The 24,334-nt window shown below is 37.9% G+C and overlaps 1 protein-coding gene and 1 long non-coding RNA gene across 3 annotated transcripts in view; one reads left to right on the top strand and one right to left on the bottom strand.

The window, feature by feature from the left end:
• The window catches only part of LOC127511012 (thyrotropin-releasing hormone-degrading ectoenzyme-like), a 140,806-nt gene extending 128,518 nt beyond the window's left edge, over nucleotides 1-12,288 (bottom strand). The window contains exons 1-3 of the mRNA XM_051891272.1: nucleotides 11,111-12,288; nucleotides 8,112-8,385; nucleotides 3,779-3,905 (exon numbers count right to left, since the gene is read on the bottom strand). Of these exons, the coding sequence (XP_051747232.1) occupies nucleotides 3,779-3,905; nucleotides 8,112-8,385; nucleotides 11,111-11,799 (1,090 nt within the window). The 5' untranslated portion in view covers nucleotides 11,800-12,288. The remainder of the gene's footprint in view (nucleotides 1-3,778; nucleotides 3,906-8,111; nucleotides 8,386-11,110) is intronic.
• A 2,790-nt stretch (nucleotides 12,289-15,078) lies between these two features.
• The window catches only part of LOC127511044 (uncharacterized), a 46,306-nt gene continuing 37,050 nt past the window's right edge, over nucleotides 15,079-24,334 (top strand). For both annotated transcript variants that reach the window (XR_007929822.1, XR_007929823.1), the window contains exons 1-5: nucleotides 15,079-15,230; nucleotides 15,674-15,781; nucleotides 15,958-16,862; nucleotides 16,999-17,057; nucleotides 18,244-18,328. This is a non-coding gene — a long non-coding RNA (uncharacterized LOC127511044). The remainder of the gene's footprint in view (nucleotides 15,231-15,673; nucleotides 15,782-15,957; nucleotides 16,863-16,998; nucleotides 17,058-18,243; nucleotides 18,329-24,334) is intronic.

The following is a 24,334-nucleotide window of genomic DNA, read 5'->3' as shown; positions in this document are numbered from 1 at the left end:
ATTAGCAGTCAAATGTGTTTTGCAGCACACAAATTTGCAGGGGTGAAATGTCTAAATGAAAGTGCCTGCAAATTCTCACTTATGACAGATTTATTTATTTCTCAGTTCACTGGGACCCAAAGAGCATCCTCACAACAACTCCCAAAAGCATCAGACGGTTTGAATCTTGCAGCCGAAGACACTTGTTGATGTAATGAAAGCTAAAAGGATGAAGGGTGTCATGGATGCAAACACACTCCGCTCTGATTCTTCATCTTATTATCATTCTGCATGTGACTCTTCACTGATGATGAAGCTTCAGGAAGCTTTCGCGTCAAAGGCATGAAACCGATTACTGATCATCATATGAAGGTATTAACTGCTACCCGACAACAAAGTCCATTTTCTCCTCTGGCTTGCATCATTCTTTAAATCCCTTTACTGTCATTCATTTTTTCACCCTCTTTGAGAGAGAGTGAATGAAAGAGAGGAACAGAGAGAGTGTGCAGTGGCTCTTTGTCTCTCATTTGCCAGTCACAGTAAATGGCGGCTCTGATTAAGTTGCTCTAATTGGACGCTGCTACAGATTTGGCGAGCGAACAATGGACCACTTTGATGAATGGGTCGTGTTGCGGTTTGTGCCATCGTTTCTTCTGAGAGAAATCGTTATGCTATTAGCGACGGATCACATGCCAAGAGCCGCAGATACAAAGAACTTTAGTCTTTAAGTCAAAGAAGGAACAAAACAAATGGCCTAAAATCTCTCAAACCACATAAACCTTAAGTACCGGAGCATTAGAAAATGCTTTCAACAGCTATAACAAGCTTTTAAAACACATCTGTGTGAGGTGCTTCAAGGACTTCAAGTGTGCCGTCCTCAACCTGTACGCTCTGATTTCATTTCTCTGTATTTCTCTCGTTTGCATGAGCAGAAAGACAGAATGTTCCTGTTTCGAGACCAGAGGGGCTACAACTGCTCCAACACTCAACACGCAGATGGTGTCTTTACGTAACGGACGCATTCATTTCATCCACATCATTTCTCATATGAAGCCGCAGTTCACGCTGAAACCGTCTCACCTCTCAGTTTAGCAGTGACAAGCACCATTAACACATCAAAAGTATCATAAGGTCACCAACTGAGTTGAAAACAAACTGTTTCTTTGCACAAGCAGCATCCTTGACGTGACATTTTAACAGCCAGACTTGACAATCTTTTTAGCAGGTGACAAAATGAAGGTTGTGAAAATCTCCAGCCTCATTAAAGGGTTCAACATGTTTGAAAAGATTCAGTGAAACGATCCTGCAGGACGTCAATCAATAGAGCAGCAGTAATGAAAAAGACTCATTAGTAGCATGAGGGGATGTTGAGAGCAGTTGCGTGCACAGACCTCCGCGAGGGCCGGGGCGAAATCGCGTTCCGGGGTGGGGGGTGGCGGGTGTTGTGGGGTTCTCCCTCGGCCGAAATCGCGTTCTGGGGGGGAGAAATGGGAACGCGGGGACCGCAAAGGGCCCTTTTACTTTCACAATCAAAGCGTAAGGCTGTGAAGAATCAGTGGTTAAAGATGGGACAGTATCTGCTTTATTTGGACCAACTTGCTCCCCAGAATCACAACCCGTAAGTGTGATTAATTAATGCTGTATTTTATACTGAGTGTTCAAAATACATAGTGTTTTACCTATATTGTGTATGTCTAACCGGCTAACTCACGTTATTACTGTCTTAATGAAATACTTTTGCTAATCAGCTGTAGGCCCACTATTACCTAAAATTGTGTCCATTAATGCAGATTGTCTGTCGTTCTTACTACTTTGAGTAATGATAAAGAATGGAGCAAGATTTGTTTTACAAACTTTAATGTTCAGTCATTCGTGTTAGCGCTCGGCCAACGTATGCACTGTTATTGATACTGTTAATAATATTGCAGTGCACATGTGTTAGAACCCACCAGAAATATATATATTAGAAATATACACATTGATGGACTTGTTAATGATGATGGTGAGAAATTACAGTGGCAACATCTCATGATGAACGTCAAACTGAGTAGCGTATCACTGAGAAACGTCCTGCTCAAGTTGTCCTTGCAGTGGAGGTTCAGGTTGATTAACTAGTTCTTCCAATATTTTATCATCGGAGTCGAGCTCGAATTAATATGGCAAAATCGACACCATCGTTACTGTCTTTATAGAGTGTACAATTGCTGAGCTTTAGGAAGCCACCGGAGCTGTAAAATGTAGAACAGACTGGGCCATCTGGCCAATCAGAGCAGAGCAGGTTCGCGGAAAGGAGGGATTTAGAGATACTGATTCATCCGACGAGTCTTTTGAGAATCTTTGAAAAATGTGATGTGCAGTGTATATTATGAAAAAAATGAAAGTGTTTTTTGACCTTTGATGCATGTAAACCTGTTGTAGGAGACCTCCTAAACAGAATTAGGAACCTTTCAAATAGCATAATAGGGGCACTTTATATAATATACTTCAAAAGAATACAGTACTAAATGTAATGTTTTTTAACACTTAATTTCATGTTATTTACAATTAAATAAAAATAATGCTTAAATTTATATTAAATGCAATTAGCTGAACTTTTGAGTGCTTTGACCCACTTAAGTCCTACTATCTTTATAATTTCACAATGTAATGTAATTTTTTAACTCATGTGCCGTCATAATCTTTAATCAAAATAACTTGCAGTGACATCTCTTCTCTTCTCTGATGACGTGTTTACTGGTGTTAGGGTGGGACAACCTGTCAATCACATGACATCACAGCAATAGCAAATCACAATGATCCAAAGATCATTCAAGACAATTCCTCATGTACAAAATCAAGTCCCTATCGACATTTTTTCTTGTTCGAGAAGCTGTTTTGCTCATAATACAGCACAATAGGAAAGAAAAGACTATCGCAACTTCCGTTTCATGACGATTTTAAGCACTTCTTTTTCACAAGGTAACACGTGATAACATTAGCAAGAGTGCTACATTTTCCTCATTAGAACTAAATTAAAGATTTAACTGTAGATTTAAATCTAGCTTAAGCTGGTCGCTGTGTTTTGGAACATATTAGCTGGTCTAGGACGGTCATTAGCTGCTCCAAACTAGCAGACCGACAGCCATGTTCTCAAACACAGCTAATAGCTTAAGCTGGATTTACCAAGAGGTGGAAATGAGAATGAAAGAAATTCAGAAAGAAAATCATTGAAATATAGTCTGTGTGTGAATATTGAGAGGGTCTTAACCCTATTAGCAAACAGAGCAAATGCTTCCCAGAGAGCGTTTAAGAGAGGAACATGATTAATATTACATGTGCTCTGAAATACACAGCCTTACATGCAAACGCACAAACACACACACATTTAGAGAGGAAGCGAGCAGGCGGGGGAAGAGAGTGACAGACAGAAGCCCAGAGAGATTGATGGCTATATTCAAATGAATACAGAGAGCTGACAGGAACCCAATGGAGCGAGACACAGTCTGATGTGAGCCAGTCCACCACAACCACACTACATACACTACCACACATACCTGTATCATGGTGTGTGCTTTAATTCCCAAGACCAAACACAACCACAAACAGCCTAAACTGCTTTTGGGATCAATAAATGCAAGAACTGAGTTGCTATTGACACTCCTTCACCTCTTCACACAAGTACAAAACACTAAATCACACAGAACCGGCTTGCAGTACAAATGGAACAATGAAAAATCACTCGGTTTCCCATGAGAAGAACATTTATTGCCCGTTTCACTGAAGCCAGACAAAGCTGAAGACATTTCACCGCCCGTCTTACCTAATTTTGGGAGGGAATATTTGACTTTGAAGTAATCCTGGTAAAACTGCAGGAGTCTCTTGGTGATGTGCAGAGCGTAGTCCCCCGATCCGCTCTGGATGGCGTCAGGCCTGGCGTACAGCCGAATCTACATCAACACAACATCGGAAGAGAGGGAGAACAAAAGTCAAATTGTGTCAGGTGCTGAATGAACTCTTGTACGGCTCTGGGTTTATTCCTAACCTGAATTCCCTCAAGGATAACTGTTATGGACTTGAAAGAGTAATCCTTGGTGAATATATCTGCCAAATGCCTTCATCTGGCTGGTGAATTTTGCATTTATCTTTCAAGTGCACCCGCCATCCAGTATGTAAAACATTCAAATGTATTACTGTCACTAGAGTGATTTCTCTCGTAACGACCCCAAACATTTGAATGCTATATATATGAATATTTCACAATAATATTCAAATACTACTTATTTCAAATCATGGTTTGTGACATTACGAGTTTTGTCTCTGGTTCTGTTGGTTCATAGCATAACTTACTAAATAATGTTTTGTAATCCGTGAAATATGAAAATGAATGGTAAAAAGACTTTCAAGACAAAGGCCATTGAAAAGTTACCTGTTTACACATCCTTAAATCAACTGCGCTTTCATAAAACATAATGTTATTGAATTGCAGCTGTTGAAAATTTCTCAATGTAGTTTTACAAGTATAGGATTATTATAGATTATTTCCATATATTTTAAAACTGGTTTATTAAAATAGCATTTTAGACAATTGTTCCTGGAAACAAGTTAGTTTTCCAGAAAAAAGCAAAGACAAAACATTTGCGTTATTGCAAGATCCTTTATTCTGTATTTACGATTATACTGTATGTGTGTGAGAAAGAGAGAGGAGGGAGAGAACAAGTGTGAAAGAGAAAGTGTGTGAGGTGTGGCTCTGTGGGAAATGTATTCTCACAGTAAAAATGATCTTGGTCTCTTTTAGCCGAAGGCTGATGCATGGCACGGCTTTCTGAACGGGCATCCATCTAGTCAGAATGAATGTCCTCCTACACTAACAGAGTTACCGTGCAAAACAAGCAGGAGGAAAGCCTTTGTTTCAGAGCCTGGCAGCAATGCACATTGAATTATGTGTTGTTTACCTCACATGTTGCTGCCGTATCGATCAGCTCTATGTCTGATATAAAGATGAATGGATGGCACTTAGGGCTGTGGAAATGATTCAAAGCTCAATCAAATCAATGTGATTTAAAACAACCTGTAATTAGACAAAGCGCTCAAGTTGACAATCAAGAGAAGCTTCATTAATCAGCTATTGTGAAGATTGTTCAATCTGACTCTAGTTTGACTGCTTCATTTGTTTGTTGCTTTGGTTTTGTTGAAGGCAGCTTGACAGAGACTTAAATGGGGTTAATTGAACTTTAATAGAGAGTCTCTCAATGAGCGGCAGCTCAACATTGATCCGCTAACAAGCTCTTTCTGATGAAAAGATGATGCTTTAGTCAACACACTCAGATGACAAGGAGCACTTGACCTGATATTAACAACCTGTGGACTTATTACACTATATGTCTGTATGAGAGAGATACTTCAGGTGCTTCACAAATTCATTTCTATAAAGATCCAAACTGTGCCATAAAAATTGTACAATATGTGAAATTTATCTTCAAAATTTTACATAATATGATTCCCTCTTAGAAAGTCTAGCTAGTCCCCAGCTTGTGTTGTTTAGACTGGTTTAACAGCTTGACCAGCACCAAACCAGCATAAATCAGTTTGAATATTCATGCTGGTATTTTAACTTTGAAACCTACATCGATATTTCAAGGCATTTGTATTCTACTGCTAAAACCATAATTTTGTCCATTAAATGCAGTAAACATGCTTTTCTGATCAGGCTGAGTAATTTCATGAATATGTAATTAGCATATTTAGTATAGTGGTGTTGAATGTTGATTAGATATTACAAGAACATTTGTCATTTTAATGAAAAGATAAATAAAAACTGACTGACAATAAGCTTGTGGATTTCATAATGGCTACTACAGTGTTATAAATGGAATATACTATATTTTAAGACAATCAGATAATTATCTTATTTTATTACTTTAACTAATATAAGACACCAGGTAAAAAAAAATGTCTGGTCAGAAAGATTGAGCAGTAGTGTTTGTGTGCAAAATCATGATTGATTGATTGATTGATTGGTTGGTTGGTTGATTGATTGATTGGTTGATTGATCGATCGATCGGTCGGTTTTTCTGTTAGGGCTGTGGAAATGATTCAAAGCTCAATCAAATCTTGATTGTCAACAGATTCAATCATCATTACTCCTGTAATCATGCACATCAGTATGCTATGTTAGATGGAGTTGCTCAGCTTCTTATGCTGTAACTGTATAACTGCATCAATTACTGTACATACTTCATAAACTCATAGTTGTATGCAGTTAAAATTAATGGTTAAAATTCACCACCACCATCTAGAGCTTTAAAATACTAATATAATACATAATGCCCAACCAACTGCTGCTGGGTCTGTCGTGATCTTTACACACGTGTGTGTGGTAGATCAGTGTTTCCCCATAAACCCAGAGTAATAACTCCACTCTCCTCTTCAACGTTCCTCTCCCACGATCTTTCCTCTCGCTCCGCACAGCCAAATCTGTATGATGAATGGAGCAAGGGGGCTACCCTGCCGCTTTAATGTGATTGATGGGGGAAGCTAGTGCGCGGCTAACCGCTACAAGCCACAGTGTGGATATAAATGCCCCAGATAGAAGCACACTCTACTGATATGATATAAAGGAGAGCGCGGTCATGCTGAAGGAGATAGATTAATTACACTAATATGAGGAGGAGTCCGGCCAAGGGCACACAGCAGGAGACACAGAGGAAGCTGTCAGGAAGTGTCTAATTTGACAACAGGACTTTGACTGAATACGATATCAGTAACACAACTCATAAACAGCGTCTCTCTATTGGCAGACAGATGAAGCTGCTTATAATGTGAGGATTCAGTGTCAAAAAAAACATTTAAGTGAATGTGATGAAAGTGATACAACACACACTATATCTTAATGGCTAAACTTTACATCAAACATGTTCCTGTATGTTATATAAAACCTGGAAGAGTTTGTCATGAACACAATCCTGGACATGAGCATAAGTGAACACCAGTTGCACACATGACAGTTAACCTTTTAAAAGGCATGTATATGACTTTGTGGACGCTGGACTAATGTTAGTGGAGACAACCATTATCCATTGTGTAACCATTATATATTGACTAGAAATGTAGAGTAACATAAACATATCGACTGTGAGCAAGATAATAGCTCTGTTCCAAAACTTAATGTCTTGGCAGCTGCCTTCTAAGGGAATATCCTCACTGAGATGGAACCTCACAGGTCACAGATTTGGAACATTCTACATTAACATCAGCTACATTAAATACATAATAGCGCAGTACACATGAGACTCGACAATTGATATTAATCGACTTTGACGTTAGCATGTGATTAGCTAATGATTCAATACGCTAATGAACTACATAGCACACACAAATATTGGTCACTTTTTAAATTAAATTAAACTATTTTATCAATCATTTTGAGTATTTAATGAAACAGATTTACTTACAGTGGTGTTCAAAAGTTTGAGGTCGGTAATATTTTGTAATCTTTTTGAAAGAAGTCTCTTGTGCTCAGTAAGGCTGCTTTCATAAAAATGGCATAAAAACATAATATTGTGAAGTATTATTAAAATTGAATTGTTTTCTATTTTAATATATTTAAATAATTTATAATTTATTCCTGATGCAAAGCTGAATTTTCAGCATCATTACTCCAATATTCAGTGTCACATGATCCTTCAGAAATCATTCTAATATGCTGATTTCAATGTTAATGTTATTGTCAATGTTGAAAGCTGTTCTTCTACTTAATATTTTTATATTTTTGTTGAAAACATGATATATATATATATATATATATGAATAGAAAGTTCAAAAGAACAGTATTTATTTAAAATACAAATCATTTGTAACATTATGAATGTCTTTTGATCAATCAAGTGTATGTTCTGTATTGATTTCTTTGCTCATTTACATTGGATTGGCTTTTTACTGATCTCATTGCAATGCATTCTGGGATTGACTTCACTTTGAAGCATACATGAGATGCTGCCTTAGAATTTGGAAAATGAGGGTTAGGCCTTCAGAAGTGCATCTGTGATGATGCTTTAAAATTCTGCTCACTAGGTTTTAGAAAAGAGTTATAAAATAATAAAATCTCAGTATACTGTTTCTAACTTTGAGTTTTGGGGGCTGAAAACGCGACTCACCACGACTCCATTGTCTGTAACTGCTTCTCTGTAGGTGAAGTTGCACACGGCCCAGGCCAGGTAGTACGTGGACATCCGGGGCGTCCTGGAGAAATGGTTGGTCACCCATCCGTCCTCGTCAGACGTTGAGGCCTCCACTGGCATGTTGGACAGCGACTGATACGAGCTCTCGTGTTTCAGACTCACTCTGAATGTGGCTTTATAGATGGGCTCGTCGAAACACGGGAAGGCCTTTCTCGCGTGAGTCGGTGAGAACTGCGTCACCGCAAGATACCTGCAGAATAACAGCAGGAATAAAAACATGAGAGAGGTAAGATAAAAGAAAACTCTGCTGAAATATATGCTATTTAACTAGTCCAGGAGTCCACAGTGGAAAGTCATTTCACCTTAACTTCATTACATTGGTTGTCACATGACTTTCCTGAATGTAAATTAGCTCTGTCTGCCATCCCTGTACTCATCGCTGTGCATTTTTATCACACTAATGAGCTTTCTGGAGTGAAGATGGACAAAACTGTCACAGCTTTTTAACCACAGCAACTAAATCACATCAAACGTCAAGATATAAGATACACTACACAAAAATAATGATATATCTGATATCTGCATGTCACAGCTGTAAACATTAAATCCATCTGTGACAGCGCAACATCAACAGATTGACAGCGAACTAATTTAGATGGCAAGAAAATAATAAAAAGCTGTAAAATTGATCTTACATGTAGCTGGATTGGTGAATTTTAAATGCAGCATTTACATGCAGACACATTGAGGACTTCAGAACTGAGTTTGAATATCAAAGTAAAAATCTAGTTAGAGAGCAGGAAAAGCGGTTCTGGAGGAGAAAGAGTGAGCTGCATTCCAGACAGCTGCATTAACGGATATTAAAGCCAGTTTCAAATCTCACAGGGGATTTTTGCCTTCGCCACCCACAGCATGACCAGCAGACGGGGGAGGAGGGGTGTTCTGCTCACTCCTGCATTTCTGTCACAACTTTTTACTCTTGTTAGCAGCCATTGATGCAGTAACAATCTATAATGAGTCTATAATGTCCTATCTGTTTACCTCCTCTTCATTTCATTCACCATTTATAGATGCTAGTACCATTTAAACATATTTACACTATTTAAAGATCACAATTGAGATGCAGACAGGAGGATGAAGGAAAACTATTAAATTTCTGAAAAGATTAGACAATCAGATCAGATCTAACTACATAAACATGGGTATTTTCTCAATCCTGCGAGATCCCTGCCGTTCAGTGCTCATGAATATACGAGCAGCCAGCAGGCGCTGATTACACTAAACTCAATGATCTTCACAGCCTGTGGAGCTGAGAGCTGCTGCAGGACGCTGTCTGAACAACATCAACACATACTGAATTTGTCTCAAAGGTGCTCTTCAATTACGATATCAAGACCTCACAATACAGTTTAAGAAAAAGAAAGAATCGCGCTGAGCCCTTAACATGCTGTTTACAGCTGAAAGGAAGTAGAAGGTTCAACAGTTATTGAAAAGACAAGGGGGCAACTGGTGGACTGACAAAAGGTTTGTGAACTGTGTCCATGAAAGAGAACCCTTCAGGGTAAAACAAGGCTTAAACATGTCTCAAATACAGAAAACCTGGGGCAAAGATTCAGACATGAGCCATTTTTCCCTCAGAGGACAAAGAGTCAGAAGCCGGAAAATAAGAGCAAGAAGTTGGTATTCAGTGAAATCACTGAGAATATGAGGCTGTAAACGGCTGTAAAACTACAATCAATAGACATATATGAGCTTCTGATAATTAACAGTGCATCTTAAAAATTTATATAAGATTATAACTACTGACCTGAAGATTTTCAAACATAAAAATGGGTTGTCTCAGCATAAACATATGAATCAAACACCTTAATCTAACTCTCTAATCTCACTGTGCATATATTGATGTATTATGGTAGTAGCTGCATAAATCATTTAAATATGTAAATCTAACTCTGTGTGGGTTTATGAACGTTTATCACTGTGCTGGAAAACTTCCTATGATTATGTGAGTCTCAGTCAGTGTCTGACAGTAAATGAGTCATTGAGTGCAGCGACAGACAGCTGTGACTTCAGTATCCAGAGGTTTGACTAGCGTTCAGATCTGTGTGACCTCTGACCTCCCTGAACGCTGAGGAACAGTTAGACTGAGACATAAAAATTACATGCAGACAATAATTTTTTGACTAAGAGTTACAGATGAACTGCCTAACCTTAACTATAACCTAGATTTAAAGCTGTTAATGTTATGAATGAAGAACCAGAGAATATATCTTGTTTCTTTTGACATATGTTGTGATAACATTTTTAGTGTTGCCAGTTGTGTTTTTTTTAAAAATGAGCACCTCCATGATGTACTTTACACTTTACTGGCATTCATCTGCACATCATGTGTCACTGTATACAGAACAACAAAAATTTAAGCCAATCTCACAAAACTTAGCATGGCAACCAGATTTTCGACAAAAATAAAATAAATGCTACTTCTATAAACTCCATTTATATAAGAACATCTCATGTTCATTCATTATGGTTTTGAAGTAGTGAACATTACTATTGAAACTATTAAATACAGTAAATACACAGTTAATACAGTTACTGCGGTAAAACTGTGGTACTTTGGGGACGGTAAGATTACAGCTTCTTACACTGTTTGAATGGCATCCTATTTATTATATTTTTACAGTAATATCAGTTCTAGTAACTATGGTGTTTTGATTACCACTGTACATTTCTGTAAGAGCAAATAATTAGCCAAAAAAGGCCTAATTTTGCATATGAGGATCAGGCAGCATTAGTAGTTTCCAAAGTCAGGACCGTTGCTATAGAGAGGTGAACGGTGGTGACGGGTTATCCGGTACAACCTGCACCGGATACCCCAGCTACGGCCCTGCCCATGGTAACAGCAGTACATTATATCAGCAACACCTCATAAACATATGAGAGACTTTTTGAGACGGATACTGAACCGCTTTTACCTTCTTTCTCCATTGAGCACGTACGAGCTGCGGAAGAATCCCAAGAGCTCGTGCTCGATGTGCGCGTGAAAAGTGATGTTGATCTTGTATGTTCTGAGGGGCTTCATCTCTCTGTGCAGCGCGATCACATACACCTGCTTGGGCTGGTAGTGGAAGCGGCGCTGGATCCTCATGGCGCCCGCTTTCTTACTGTCCGAATACACCAGCGCTTTCTCCAGCTCCAGCCGGTCCGTGTGCAGCACGATAAACTTCGTGGAGTTGACGCATTCAAACTCAATGTTCACCTCGCCGGAGAAGGTGAAGTTCTCCATGTACACGGACAGTCGGAGGTCGTAGTGGCGAGGGCGCAGGGTGGCCGGTAAGCGCAGATGTCTCCAGGGCTGCTGGCCGTCCTCTGTGTCTCTGTGACTGATGTTCCCGTCCCGGGACTGTTTCCACTTACTGTTGCTGGACCCGTTCGCGGCCAGAGCCCCGCTGCTCTCCGCGGCGCATCTCTCGAAGCTGACGCTGAGCGTGATGGCGATGGCCGTTACGATGATGAGGGTGAGGATGGAGATGGCGAAGCCCAGCACCAGCCTCTTATGCACCGTGATGTGCTGTTCGGTCGTCCGGGGCCGGACCACCACGCTGTCGGCCCACTGATCGGACAGAGCCCGTCCGTTCCTCATACTCGCGTCCTCGATCCCCATTATATGAAGAATCTGATGTGTTTTATATTCATGATCGGGCTCCGTTCGCGCGCTGCAGCTTCAAACTGATTTAGAGGCGTGAAATGAGGAAAAGATCCCGCGAAACACGCAAAGCTTGAAATAGAATGGAAAACTGATGATCGATGATCTCGAGACTGGATTCGTGTGAATCAGAAGTTCGTTCGGTCAGATGCTGGAGCTCATCGAGTCCTACCGCACATCCATTTCTCCTCTGACATCAGTCTGATGTGGATGAAGGTCCAACACCTGCTTTCTGATCAATCGCGAGAGTGTTGTGAATCTCTCTTCTCTCTGTTCGTTTCTCCTGCCTCCATTATCATCACAGTTTCTCTCTCTCTCTCTCTCTGATGCATCCTCTCTTTCAGCCAGTGGGCTGTGCGCTCTCTCTCTCTCTCTCTCTCTCTCTCTCTCTCTCAGAAATTAAGTCCAGTAATTCTGTATAAATCTGATGTTCAGTTAAACCACATTTCATTAAACAGTGAAATATTCAGACAGGCTGATATGACTCTCCTCTTTCACACAAATCAGTGTTGCTTTAATATTCATGCTGAGTTAGAATATTAAAAGAATATTGGAACTTACAGATCAAATGGAAAAATGAGACACGCATTTGAGACGTGCATGTCAAAATGTTACAGCAACGCTATGACAGTATTTTCAACCAAGTGTTTATTACATGAACAGTCTGTTGTGTACTTTCACAACAAAAGCGTGAAATGGAGGTGTGATTATTAATTTAATAAACAGTATTGAGGTTGCGTGGGACAGTCAAATGAGAGCCCTTCTTCCTTTTGAGTACTCTAATCAGTAAAATGAAGCAGTTTAGTTTTGTGCAATAGTGTGTCTGTGTAGCTTGAGCAAGGTTTCATTTTTTTTAAACTCAAATAATGAAGCATATTCACAGTGCGCGCTGCAGCTGTAAATTAGAGGTTGCTGTCCATGGTGCTGAAACCAGCAGGAACCGGGTGTAATTTCAGCACCACTATAGCGCCACTGAACGGAACTGAAAAAGGGTTACATTTAAAACAAGTTTTCCCGAATGCTCACCCCGTCTGTCATTGGTCGAGCAAAGAGATAGTTCCGGTCCAAGCTCACACCATTGGTTGGTTGATTCTCAAACAGAGTAATGTGATAGAACCACAAAGCGCTTTTCACGAGGAATTAAACTGCAAATGGCGTACATAGTAGCTTCTGGATATTACGATAACATCAAGAAAATGTTTGAATATTTATATATTTAATATAGCCTATTTAAAATTATACACTTCAGCTTTAATGAGTTTGACCATCTTTTCGCATGAACACAAATAATGCCATGTTCCCGATGATTTCTTATCACAATGATATTAGCTAAACCTGCAAAGATTATATATAGATTATGTTAGTTTAATTAACGGAATAATATGAAACAGAAAATATGTATGTATTCATTTAACTGTTGACATTAACATGCATGGTATGCATTATGTTCTAATATAATTTTGCTAATAAGTTATTTTATTTTATTTTATTTAATAAGTTATTTTTTTTATAAGTTATTTAAATGTATTTATTATATGAAATAGCTTCAATAATGCAAATCAAAAAAGATTTTAGAATTTTTTTTATTTTATTTTTTTGAAAGGGGGTGGGTACTTAGGGAAACATTGCCATATGACAATGCTGTACCACAATGGAAAATGGTCAAAAAAAAAGTACTTTTTCTTTAAAATTATGATTTTCTTTTTCTATTTAAATGCACATTTCTTTCAGAAATTGATAGATTTATATACTTGGAACTCATGCAAACTAAAAATAAGTACATCCCTATCATTTAATCCCTATAATTCCCTATCATTTGACTAACTCATCCTCACTCTCATCGCATGGAAGAGCTAACTCTGCACTCTTCCTATTGCCCTTTCCGTAAAAATGTTGTATTCATTTTCTGAAAAGAAGAAATAATTTTGTTATTTATACATAAATACAACTATACTACAATAAACACTTCAAATAAATAAATAACTGCAGTCATATTGTTGATGCTACTTTCTATAAAACAAGCCAATGGGGAAATACATTACTGCAATTCCACCATGGTACAGCGTTGAAACATTGATATTTTCTCAATTTACAATAAAACTATGTTGGACAAAGTTGATTTGTGAATAAAAATATCTAATTTACTTATCAAAGATGCTGCAAAAAATCCCCCTTGAGAAGAGATGTTTAGAAATGAGGTTAAAGGGTTAATTCACCCAAAAATGAAAATAATGTAATTTATTACTCACCCTCATGCCGTTCCACACCCGTAAGACCTTTGTTAATCTTTGGAACACAAATTAAGATATTTTTGAAATCCGATGACTCAGTAAGGCCTGCATAGCCAGCAATGACAAGATCCATTAACGTACTAAAAACATATTTAAATCAGTTCATGTGAGTACAGTGGTTCAATATTAATATTATAAAGCGACGAGAATATTTTTGGTGCGCCAAAAAAACAAAATAACGACTTATATAGTGATGGCCGATTTCAAAACACTGCTTCATGAAGCTTCAGAGTGTTATGAATCAGCATGTCGAATCAGCGCTAAAGTCACGTGATTTCAGCAGTTTGGCGGTTTGACATGCGATCCGAATCATGATTCGACACGCTGATTCATAACGCTCCGAAGCTTCATTAATTTCATTCATTAATTCATTCATTTGTGTTCCGAAGATGAACGAAGGTCTTACGGGTGTGGAATGGCATGAGGGTGAGTAATTAATGACAGAATTTTCATTTTTGGGTGAACTAACCCTTTAATAGAGCAATTTCTGGAGCACTTCAACAGGTGTCTTCTGTGTGAGGGTGACAGTGGGAAAGAGTGTTTTGGAGGGACATTCAAATGTCATGTGACTTAAAAACAGCACATCATTGGCTACCTTAAGGGCTGCCCTTTTAATTTCCATAGTGCAATATATTGTATTTTTTTCTGAATAACAAGGAAATGAGTAGAAATTAATTGTTGCCATATGGAAACGCCATACCATAGAGGGTTCATTTAAATATAAAAAATGACAAAAAATAATGCTTGTTATTTTATGTACACAACTGTAACACACAGAGCATCGGCCACTAATCACATTATACAGTTGACTCAATTAAACAAAATGTGTTGATAATTTTACTTCACATTTTCCTTGTTTGACCTGAATGAATTTTGAGCTGTGACTTTTATTAAGCCTTTATCTTCTTTTCCAGGTATCAAGATGACATAGTTTACCAGAGGAAATGCTTCTGTGAATGACAACCTGGTCTTGTTGTTTGTGAGACTTTCATCCTGATGTGTCCAAGCCCATCAGATGTTCATCAAGCGTTGTTGTTTCTGGATGCCATTCAACATTTGTTTGAGGTCCAGCTGCCTCATTAATATCTGCTGTATCTTGTACGTATCAGATACTGAAAGATATACCTCAATTAATCTGTGCTATATGGGTTTGTTAATTAAACTATAAATTATTGAATCTTTTATTGTGTTATATTGAATGCCATCGCTTAAGCCTGTAATCAGTGATGTTTATGAGTTTCCAGACAAAAGGCTGTAACTGTCCTTCAGGCTAGCAGAAATAAGATTTAAGAAGCCATCTCATTGGAGAACATGCATATTTAAAATGGTGGTAATATTTTCTGATGACTAACAACAAACATTCAAAAATATACTTCTTAATTTTTGAGAAGCAAGGGGCCAATTTTTCATTAGGACATCATTCTGTGCTTTCTGAAGGAGATCAACATGATCAGTCAATGTCAGTTTGTTGTCTGTGGTTTGATTTTGTGTCATTTGTTCCTGTGCACTTTAACCTTTGTGTTTCTATAACATGGTAAAAGGAATTATGGGGACTCGTCTGCCTCCCAGGAGGTGTTGTTGGATTTTTCTGAGGAGCCACATGAAGACTGATGGGGAAGACATGGTTCCTCTTTGGTCCTCGTCAGTTGGTAAGCATCATCTGTTGTGAATAATATATTTTCCATTTATTATCCATCTTCTATCCTCAAAAACTTCCATGAGTGACCCACAAACATATTCCACCACCTTAACTCCTCCTTCACATCTCCCCTCCATATTTTCCACCACTCATTTATCTCAGTACATCTGTCATTGTTTCATAAAGGAAGACCAGCGGCGGATCTTTGAACGCAGTGACAGCTCCAAACACCAAATAACACTCTCAATTTGCAGCCGTTGGCATGGCTGGTTAAACAGCACAGCTAGAGGAGAGTGATGAGCATGTGAAGAGACACTTGAAGGAGCCGGGAGAGAAGAGACGTGGTGAAAAGATGATTAGGATAAAGTGAAAAATATAACGGAGGCTTCTAGTTCAACTGATTTAATTCACAATTGAAATTCTCCAAATTAGAATGAGCAGAACATGCATTTATATTCCATTCGATCAAGATCCTCTTCGCCCCTTTGGAATTTAAAACCTATTCTTATGAAATAATGGGGCAGAAATGGAAAGTCCTAGAATGATTGTGAGATCTTCGTATCAAATGAAAATGGAGGTGCGTTTAAAAAGAAAAACAAGCAATTTCAGTCTTGAAGTGTGAACCATGAGTCTCCAGTTGAATGAAAACATATAACACAAGATCAGTCTGGAGGGACCAGGGGCTTAATTGAATAAAAAAAAAATGTCAGTAAAACGTCCTTGAGGGCAGCTGTGACTGCCGGCACATAGAGGGCTATTTCAGAGCAGAAAGATGAATAGAAACACACTCTCACATAGAGATATAAATAAGAAGATATGGAGATTTGTGTGAAAATGACTATGTAAGCAGAGCAGATACACATCGCCCCCTGCAGTTCACAAGTAACATTAGCGCAAGTATCACAATCAACAATGGACAGAGATATACACAACACAGCTGGTCTGTTGAAGCGCAGTGTCCTTTATCCAAGCAATCTGGTGAAGTCTCTCTGAAACCTGTGAAAATTTGCAGTTATTTATCATCTCAGTGATCAGGCAGATGTCCTTGTCCAGTGGAACTTCTACAAGCTTAAACAGCTGTTCTTTTTGAGGTAATGAATGAGAATTAAATATGGCAGAACGTAACTTATAATGCATTACAAGTATACATTGCATTCTCACCCTTTCCACAAGGGGTGCTATAGCTGACATTAGCATAAAGTCTTCTTCTGTGGTTTTCTCTTTCAGGAAATTACTGTAATGGCAGAGCAAGTGTGATGAGAATCTTGATGATCAAGTTAGATAAGGTTAGTACAACTGTTCACATATTTATGTCTAAGTGAATAATGTGCCCTTCAAGCCCGAAACATTCCAAGCATATGAATGACCATATTTAAAGGGTTAGTTCACCCCAAAATGAAAATTCTGTCATTAATTACTCACCCTCATGTCGTTCCAAACCCGCAAGACTTTCGTTCATCTTCGGAACACAAATGAAGATATTTTTAATAAAATCAGAGAGATTTCTGTCCCTCCATTGACAGCTACGCAACTACCACTTTGACGCTTCAAAAAGTTCATGAAGAGATCATAAAACTAATCAATGTGAATTTAGCAGTTTAGTCCAAATTTTCTCAAGAGACACAATCACTTTATATGATGAACAGATTTAATTTAGGCTTTTATTCACATAAACATTCATCAATGCACACATCATTTATGATAAACGGAAGCTCAAGTATGTTCGCTTGACGTGTGAGAACCAATGAGGTTCATTCTCGTGTTACGCATCATGTGTGAGCTTCTGCAAGAACCAATGAGGTTTGTTCTCGCCTGTCAAGCAACTATGGTTGAGCTTCTGTTTATATTCGCTGATCAATGTTTATATGTTTATAAAAGTCTAAATTTAATCTGTTCATCATATAAAGTGATCGAGTCTCTTCAGAAAATTTGGACTAAATCACTCAATTCATATGGATTTTGAACATTTTGAAGTATAAAAGTGGTAGTTGCGTAGCTGTCAATGGAGAGTAAAGAACTGGCTTAGATTTTATTTTTTTTAAATATCTTAATTTGTGTTTCAAAGATGAACAAAAGTCTTACAGGTTTGGAACAACACAATGGTAAGTAAATGATGACAGAATTTTCATTTTTGGGTGAACTAACCCTTTAAGAGTGGGAAACTCAGGTTGCCAAGTTGGGACATTGGAAAGGGGCATGACGGGTTGAAAAATTGCTGAAAACCCTCATCTATAATGTAGATAATATCATATAATATATCTATAATCTATACAGTCTATAGAGACTACAAGTCTGTAGTGAATGGCAATAAATGATTTTGCAGGTCATTTTAATTTTACGTGCTGTATTTCAATAATTTAAAGGCACTATGTACGGAACCACTTATAGACAACAAGTGTAAAGTTAATCACTCGCCCTTCATTCAAAATTTTGAATTTATTGTTGACAATATAATTATTTTGTTTTGTTTAGGCGACTTCCTTATGTATTCGACTTGAATGTGGGAAATGTCATAATAATGAATGCCTGACTCTGAGCTTCCCAGGTGCACATGAAGGTAGGACAAAAAACTCTAATGCCACTGTAATTGCATATTTGGACAGAATTAGATGCATCCTGAAAATGTAACTGTGAGTGTTTTGCTAGAGGGAAGTTGATTCTGTCCAGGGAGGCGGTGATTTTTCTCATCAGTCTAGAATTCATCCGTCAGCACTTTTAGTCACACACACACATTTGACACTCATTCATAATTCATACGTCAGTTGGATATGATATTGTATAAGCAGTGAGAATGACACAGTAAGACAGCAGGGAATTGGTATTTTTACCTGCTACTATGATACAACCTGACTGTGAGGCTGATGCAAATGCTTTCGTTCACCAGTAGATTGAGGTGCATCTGATTGAGAGCAGTTTCCAGAGATACAGTATGAATGTGCTGAAATGATCTTAATCACAGTGCCCAAAAGAACCACATTTTTTTACCCTTGCAATGTGGAATAAATTTGGTTAAGTAGCTTTAAATGAAAAGCTTTTAGCAATAATAGAACTGTGGAGAGAAATATGCCTGAGGATGAAGACGCTGTTTCTGGATACGAATGTTAATGGCAGCTAATGTTACCTAGAAGGCCTTGGGTCTCGCATTAGTTATGAAGCAGCACCAAAGAGCCTTGTCCGAACAAACGCATTGCCGTCTGCGTCCAGGTCAATAAGTTTGTCAGTTAGCTCAGAATTCATCGATCCGCAGCCTCTTATCAAGTGAACTGCTCAAACGAGGGCTGAAAATGCACTGGACCCTATAGTAAACACTCGCACATCTCCAGCAACCGTGAGAGATACAAGCGATTTAATGGGGAAACAAACAATGCAGCATTTTAATACAGAGTTATAAAGTTTAAACAGCATCTAGTTGCTGTGAGTGATGGATCATTGTAAACGGAAAAGTTTTATATTTTCACACTTATGAGGTGATTTATTCTGAGCTCTACCGTTATTTATCATAATGCCAAGACATTTAAATTATGGATCTCAGGTTTAGTGTGAATTTAAAATAAAGTTACATTATATAATGAGTTTGTAAGAAAATATACAGAAATATATACAGAAAATATACAGAAAAACAATCCTGTGATATAGTACCAATTTTCAGAGATGGTATCAGATAGTAATACTATGGTATTTTGTGATGTATTTGGTAAATATCCAAAAACACATGGTACATATGTAAACAAAATGACAAACATGTAAAATATATAGATAAAAAACATAAATGTTACATAAAAGTTACTACCATACCAGGACTGAATAATCAATGTATAGTTTTGGTATTTGACACTCTTCAAGAAAGACAGAACAAACAGTGACTCATCCATGATTTCAGCTCATTATAATCGAGAATGATAGACATTCTTGATAATAAATAACTTTATCCTGTTTCAAATAAGAGGAAATGATGAATCATTGTGACTTTAGTGGTGATAAGTGCTTTGCGACACATTAAACTCATGCCTGAGTCGCTCCTGAGACGCTCGGCTCTTCTTTTACAGCACAAACGCGGTTCCTCGCGACAGTCTGATGATTTATTGTCCATTCAGCAGCTTTTATCTCGTCATCTTGACAAACTCTCACGATTTCCCTGGATCAAACTACGCTTAGAAATAAAGCAGCCAGACAGGTTGAAAATGAACAATCGTTTGGTCTCCAAGGGCTTTGAGTCCTGCTGTGTTTTTCAGACTGTCATCCAGATGTGATTTACACAGGCTTTGATGGGCTGATGATTTACATGGTCCTGCTGAGCATCATATGAGGCAAATTATGAGAAAAAGGTCATTCACACAGTTAACACTGACACACCACTGTTAATGGAGGAACTTTGGAAAGAGCACATTGTCCCAGGTGTATGTGGACCAGAATCTTGCACAGTGTTCTTGTTAACAACCCATTACAAAGTCATTTCAGCTCATTCTCATTACAGGAGCCATAAAACTTTATAGGTTAAAATGTCCTTTACATTTAATGAGCAAACTGTCATCTGAACCATAAACAGATACAAGATTGATAATCCAACAACGTCCAAAATGTTTCCGTCCATTTCTGTGCAAGATTCCATGTGATATATGCAAACTAAAAGTTTTGTTTTACCAAACTCCCATAGAGTCGCAACAAACAGGGATGATCCGTAAATTGTTTGGGCTGACTATTTTCCCGTCATTCTCTCCGCTGATTAATTACCCTGATTTTCTCCACTGGTTGTCAAGGCAACAGCAGTGTTCTGCGATCTCAGCGCTGTTTGGGCCGATGACAGTGTGTAATTAAATATAAGCAGTTGCTATTAGGACTGGAGGATACACTGTAATTATAAGCCTTTGCTTGTTCCCTGTGGTTTACCAGGCTGCTGGGGAGGCGCTGTCACTCAGATGGCCACCCAGACGCCCCCAAACACTGATACAGAGGTCGGCCTGTTCCTCAGAGTTTGTATGGTGATAGGAAACATTTTCACCAGTCATGGTGAAGTTATAATTTTGTTAACAGAAGCAGACAGATACATAGATAGAAAGCTGTCAACAGTGTGCATGTGAATCACAAAATGATACTGTTGCGTTGGAATCTAGTTTTCCAGACTTTAACTTTTATCTTTATCTTTAGGGTGTGTTCCAATGTTGGGGGTAACGCATTACAAGTAACTTGAGTTATGTAATCAGATTACTTTTTTCAAGTAACTAGTAAAGTAATGCATTACTTTTAAATTTACAGCAAAATATCTGTTACTTTTTCCTAAAAAAAAGTACTTTTTTACTTTTTCACCATCGATGATCCACTTCAACCATACTAAAAAGCAAAAATTACTATAGATAAACATCACATTTGTGTTTAATTTGTTTTTATTTTTATTGCTGAAGTAAGTAGGCTGGAACAATACATTGATTCTCGATTCGCGCTACAAAGAATCTGGAGCGATTCTGATATTTTCCGATGTATCACGATCTTGCTTCCAGTTCCTTTACACACACCACTTAAACCTAAAATAATCATTCATAAAGGTCGAAAAGGTTGAAGCGAATTACAAGGGTGTTCACAGTGGGCTGTGTTTACATTAATCTCGCATCATTAAAGCATTTTGAGCCGAGGTGCAAGTATATTTAAAGGAACACTCCACTTTTTTTGAAAACAAAAAAAGTTCCTTGATTATTACGCCAGAATGAGAGTATAGTTCCTAGCCATATCGGCCTAGAAAATCACAACTTTTCATTGTCCACCGGTCTTAGTACACAATGTAACTACAGAAGAGTCAAGTTTTAAATAGGAAAAATATCGAAACTCTTTGGTCATTTTTGAGTTAGATGCTAACGGTCTAATCGGATTCAATGAACTATGCTAAGCTATGCTAAAAGTGGTACCGCCAGACCCGGAGATCGGCTGAATGGATTCGAAAACGGTAAAACTCAACTGTTTAACTCTAGGGGAGTTGGAAAATGAGCCTATTTTCAAAAAAAGTGGAGTGTTCCTTTAACCACTAACATGACTCAGCCGAACGCACAATCGTTGTCCAGCATTCTTCTTCGTGAGCATTTGAGTGTGTGGTTATAAACTAGCTGGAGCACCATCTGCTATTAAAACTATAAGCTTATAATTGATTCGAGAGAGAAAATATCAGGATTGATCCAGATTCACTGTATCGCGAATGGAGACCCGTTTTGTATTGTCCCAGCCCTAGAAGTAATGTTGAACTTTCTTCTCCTGCATCCTATTCTTCTGTGATCCGGAATGGCAGCACAGCTGAAAGTATTTTTTAAACTGTGCCCTCTACTGTACAAGCGTGAATGCACTTTTTTTTCAGCCTGAGGCTTTTTCATTTCACTTTTGGGGCCCTATCATACACCCGGCGCAATGTGATGCCAAGCGCGACGCAAGTGTTGCTAGTTTCAGCCCGACGCAGTTATCATTTTCACGTCCAGCGCTACGTTTAAATAGCAAATGCACTCGCGCCCATGGATGTGCTAGTCTGAAAACGAGGTGTGTTCAGGTGCATTGTTAGCGTGTTGCTATTTTGAGGCAACTGAAAACAACTGCGCCATTTCCATCGTTAAACTAGCAAAAGAGGATTCGGACATGCCCTAAGTGCACCTGCGCCATGTGCTTAGATTGTTAAAATAGGCCCCAAATGTAAAATTTTCCATAAAAAGTAATGCATTTAGCTACTTTTTTAGGGAGTAAAAAAGCTCTTCTTCTATAGCACTGGTGATTTATTAGGTTGACTTTATATGAACAAAATACAGCATTTAAAACATATATTCTGTCATTTTCTATTAAAATACATTAAATTACCTAATGTTTTGCAATATTAACTGAAATATTAGCCATTTTCCAGGCCTAATCCTGTGAAACCAGGCCTATATTTACCATGTTTAAATAGATTTTACATGAATTAAAGTAAAACATGGACTCCATTTGCACAGGCCATGTGCTCAGTATCACAATAACTCAATGAAAACAGCAAAAAAGTATATAAAGTAAAGTGTAACACAAATCTATTTCACACTTTCATGTGCTTTTAACCATTTAGCCCACACACATAACTTCATGAATTAAATACATAAAATACATAAAAACTGATACGTTGTCCTTTTTTAGCTGGGATACATATAAGCCTAAAAATTGTATTAATAAAAAAAAGGATTTCTATTACTAAAGAAAACGGTGTGATTCAATCCTTTTGTATCCTGCTATCATCATCATGTTCTCTCCATGTTACCATCTGTAAATCATTTCCTATACTCTTATCAAGGACGATATTTAATACAGGAAGTCAAGAGCTGAAATCCATATCATAGAAACCAAGAAGCCAGATGGATATTGAACAAATACATGTAACTAAAGTGTGATATTGAGCTACATGTGCATGAAGACAATCATGTTTTCCTCTTTCAGTATTGCCGATATGACTCAGTTCAAAGTTTTTTTCTTGCTTCAAGGTCTCTCTCACTCTTTCTTTCTGACAGTTCAGCATTATTATTATGAGAAGTGTATGAAATGTGCTGATCTGAAACTAAAGAGCTTCTCTTCTAATTTCATGGCTTGTTTAGAGGGAGTCTTTTGAACACACAGGACTGATCTTGTGTTTTATGTCTTATTATTCTCAAGGCTACTGCAAGATATGTATATAATACATCTTAAACCTTGTCACAACAATTAATGACTTTGAAAGAAGAAAAGAATTTGCATTGAAAAAACACTTTCTGCAATTACAACATGGTTTTAATAAGACAACAAGAGTATTTCTACAGAGACTTATGAGACTAAAACCCATCTGTTCTCAAAGACAAGCATTATTTTAGCCTCAGATCATAATTCCTTCTACAAATCTTTCTTCAGTTTCAGATCATATCATTTAACAGGCAGATTCAGCACAGAAAACTGCAAGATATATTCATGTAACACAACCATTGATTAAAATGAGAAAAATCCTCCACAAAAAAAGGCTGTTTCAAAGACATGACATTACATGCATATGTACAGAAATGAACTGTTAAATTATGCATGAATTTTTCCATGAATTTCAAAAACAGTTCAACGTGACAAGCAAATTCTGCCTCCGCTGCCGACAATAAGATGCCCATAGAGCCTCATACACTGCGTGCCATCTTAATGTGCCACATCAAGTCAGAGCACAAAGCCTCTGCCACCGGTCCTACGCAAATGTGTTTCTTTCAGATCCCCCCCGCTCGCTCCTGAGCTTCATTATTCTCCAAACATCATGAAAATAGAGCGAGACACTGTCAACAGATTTAAATGGCTTCCTTCCCAATCCCACCACGTCTACATGAAACCTCATGCCATTATATCCTTCCAAGATTGACTTACAAACGCCAGTATGCCCAAGACACCCACAAGCCCATTTCCACAGTGTTTCGTGGAAGATGTTTATAACGTGGTGAAATGCTAGATGTGCTCTTTTGCTTTTAGAGCTAAATAATTAAATAATGATAGAGAAGAAACCTTGGAAAAGTCCAGATGGAAAGGTCATTTTATATTAGTACACTGAGTTAAAAGAAACTTAATGTTT

Source organism: Ctenopharyngodon idella, chromosome 4 (assembly GCF_019924925.1).
Source record: "Ctenopharyngodon idella isolate HZGC_01 chromosome 4, HZGC01, whole genome shotgun sequence".
In the NCBI taxonomy this organism is placed as follows: domain Eukaryota; kingdom Metazoa; phylum Chordata; class Actinopteri; order Cypriniformes; family Xenocyprididae; genus Ctenopharyngodon; species Ctenopharyngodon idella.
Note: the sequence above shows the minus strand (reverse complement) of the source record. Positions and strands in the feature narration are given on the sequence as shown.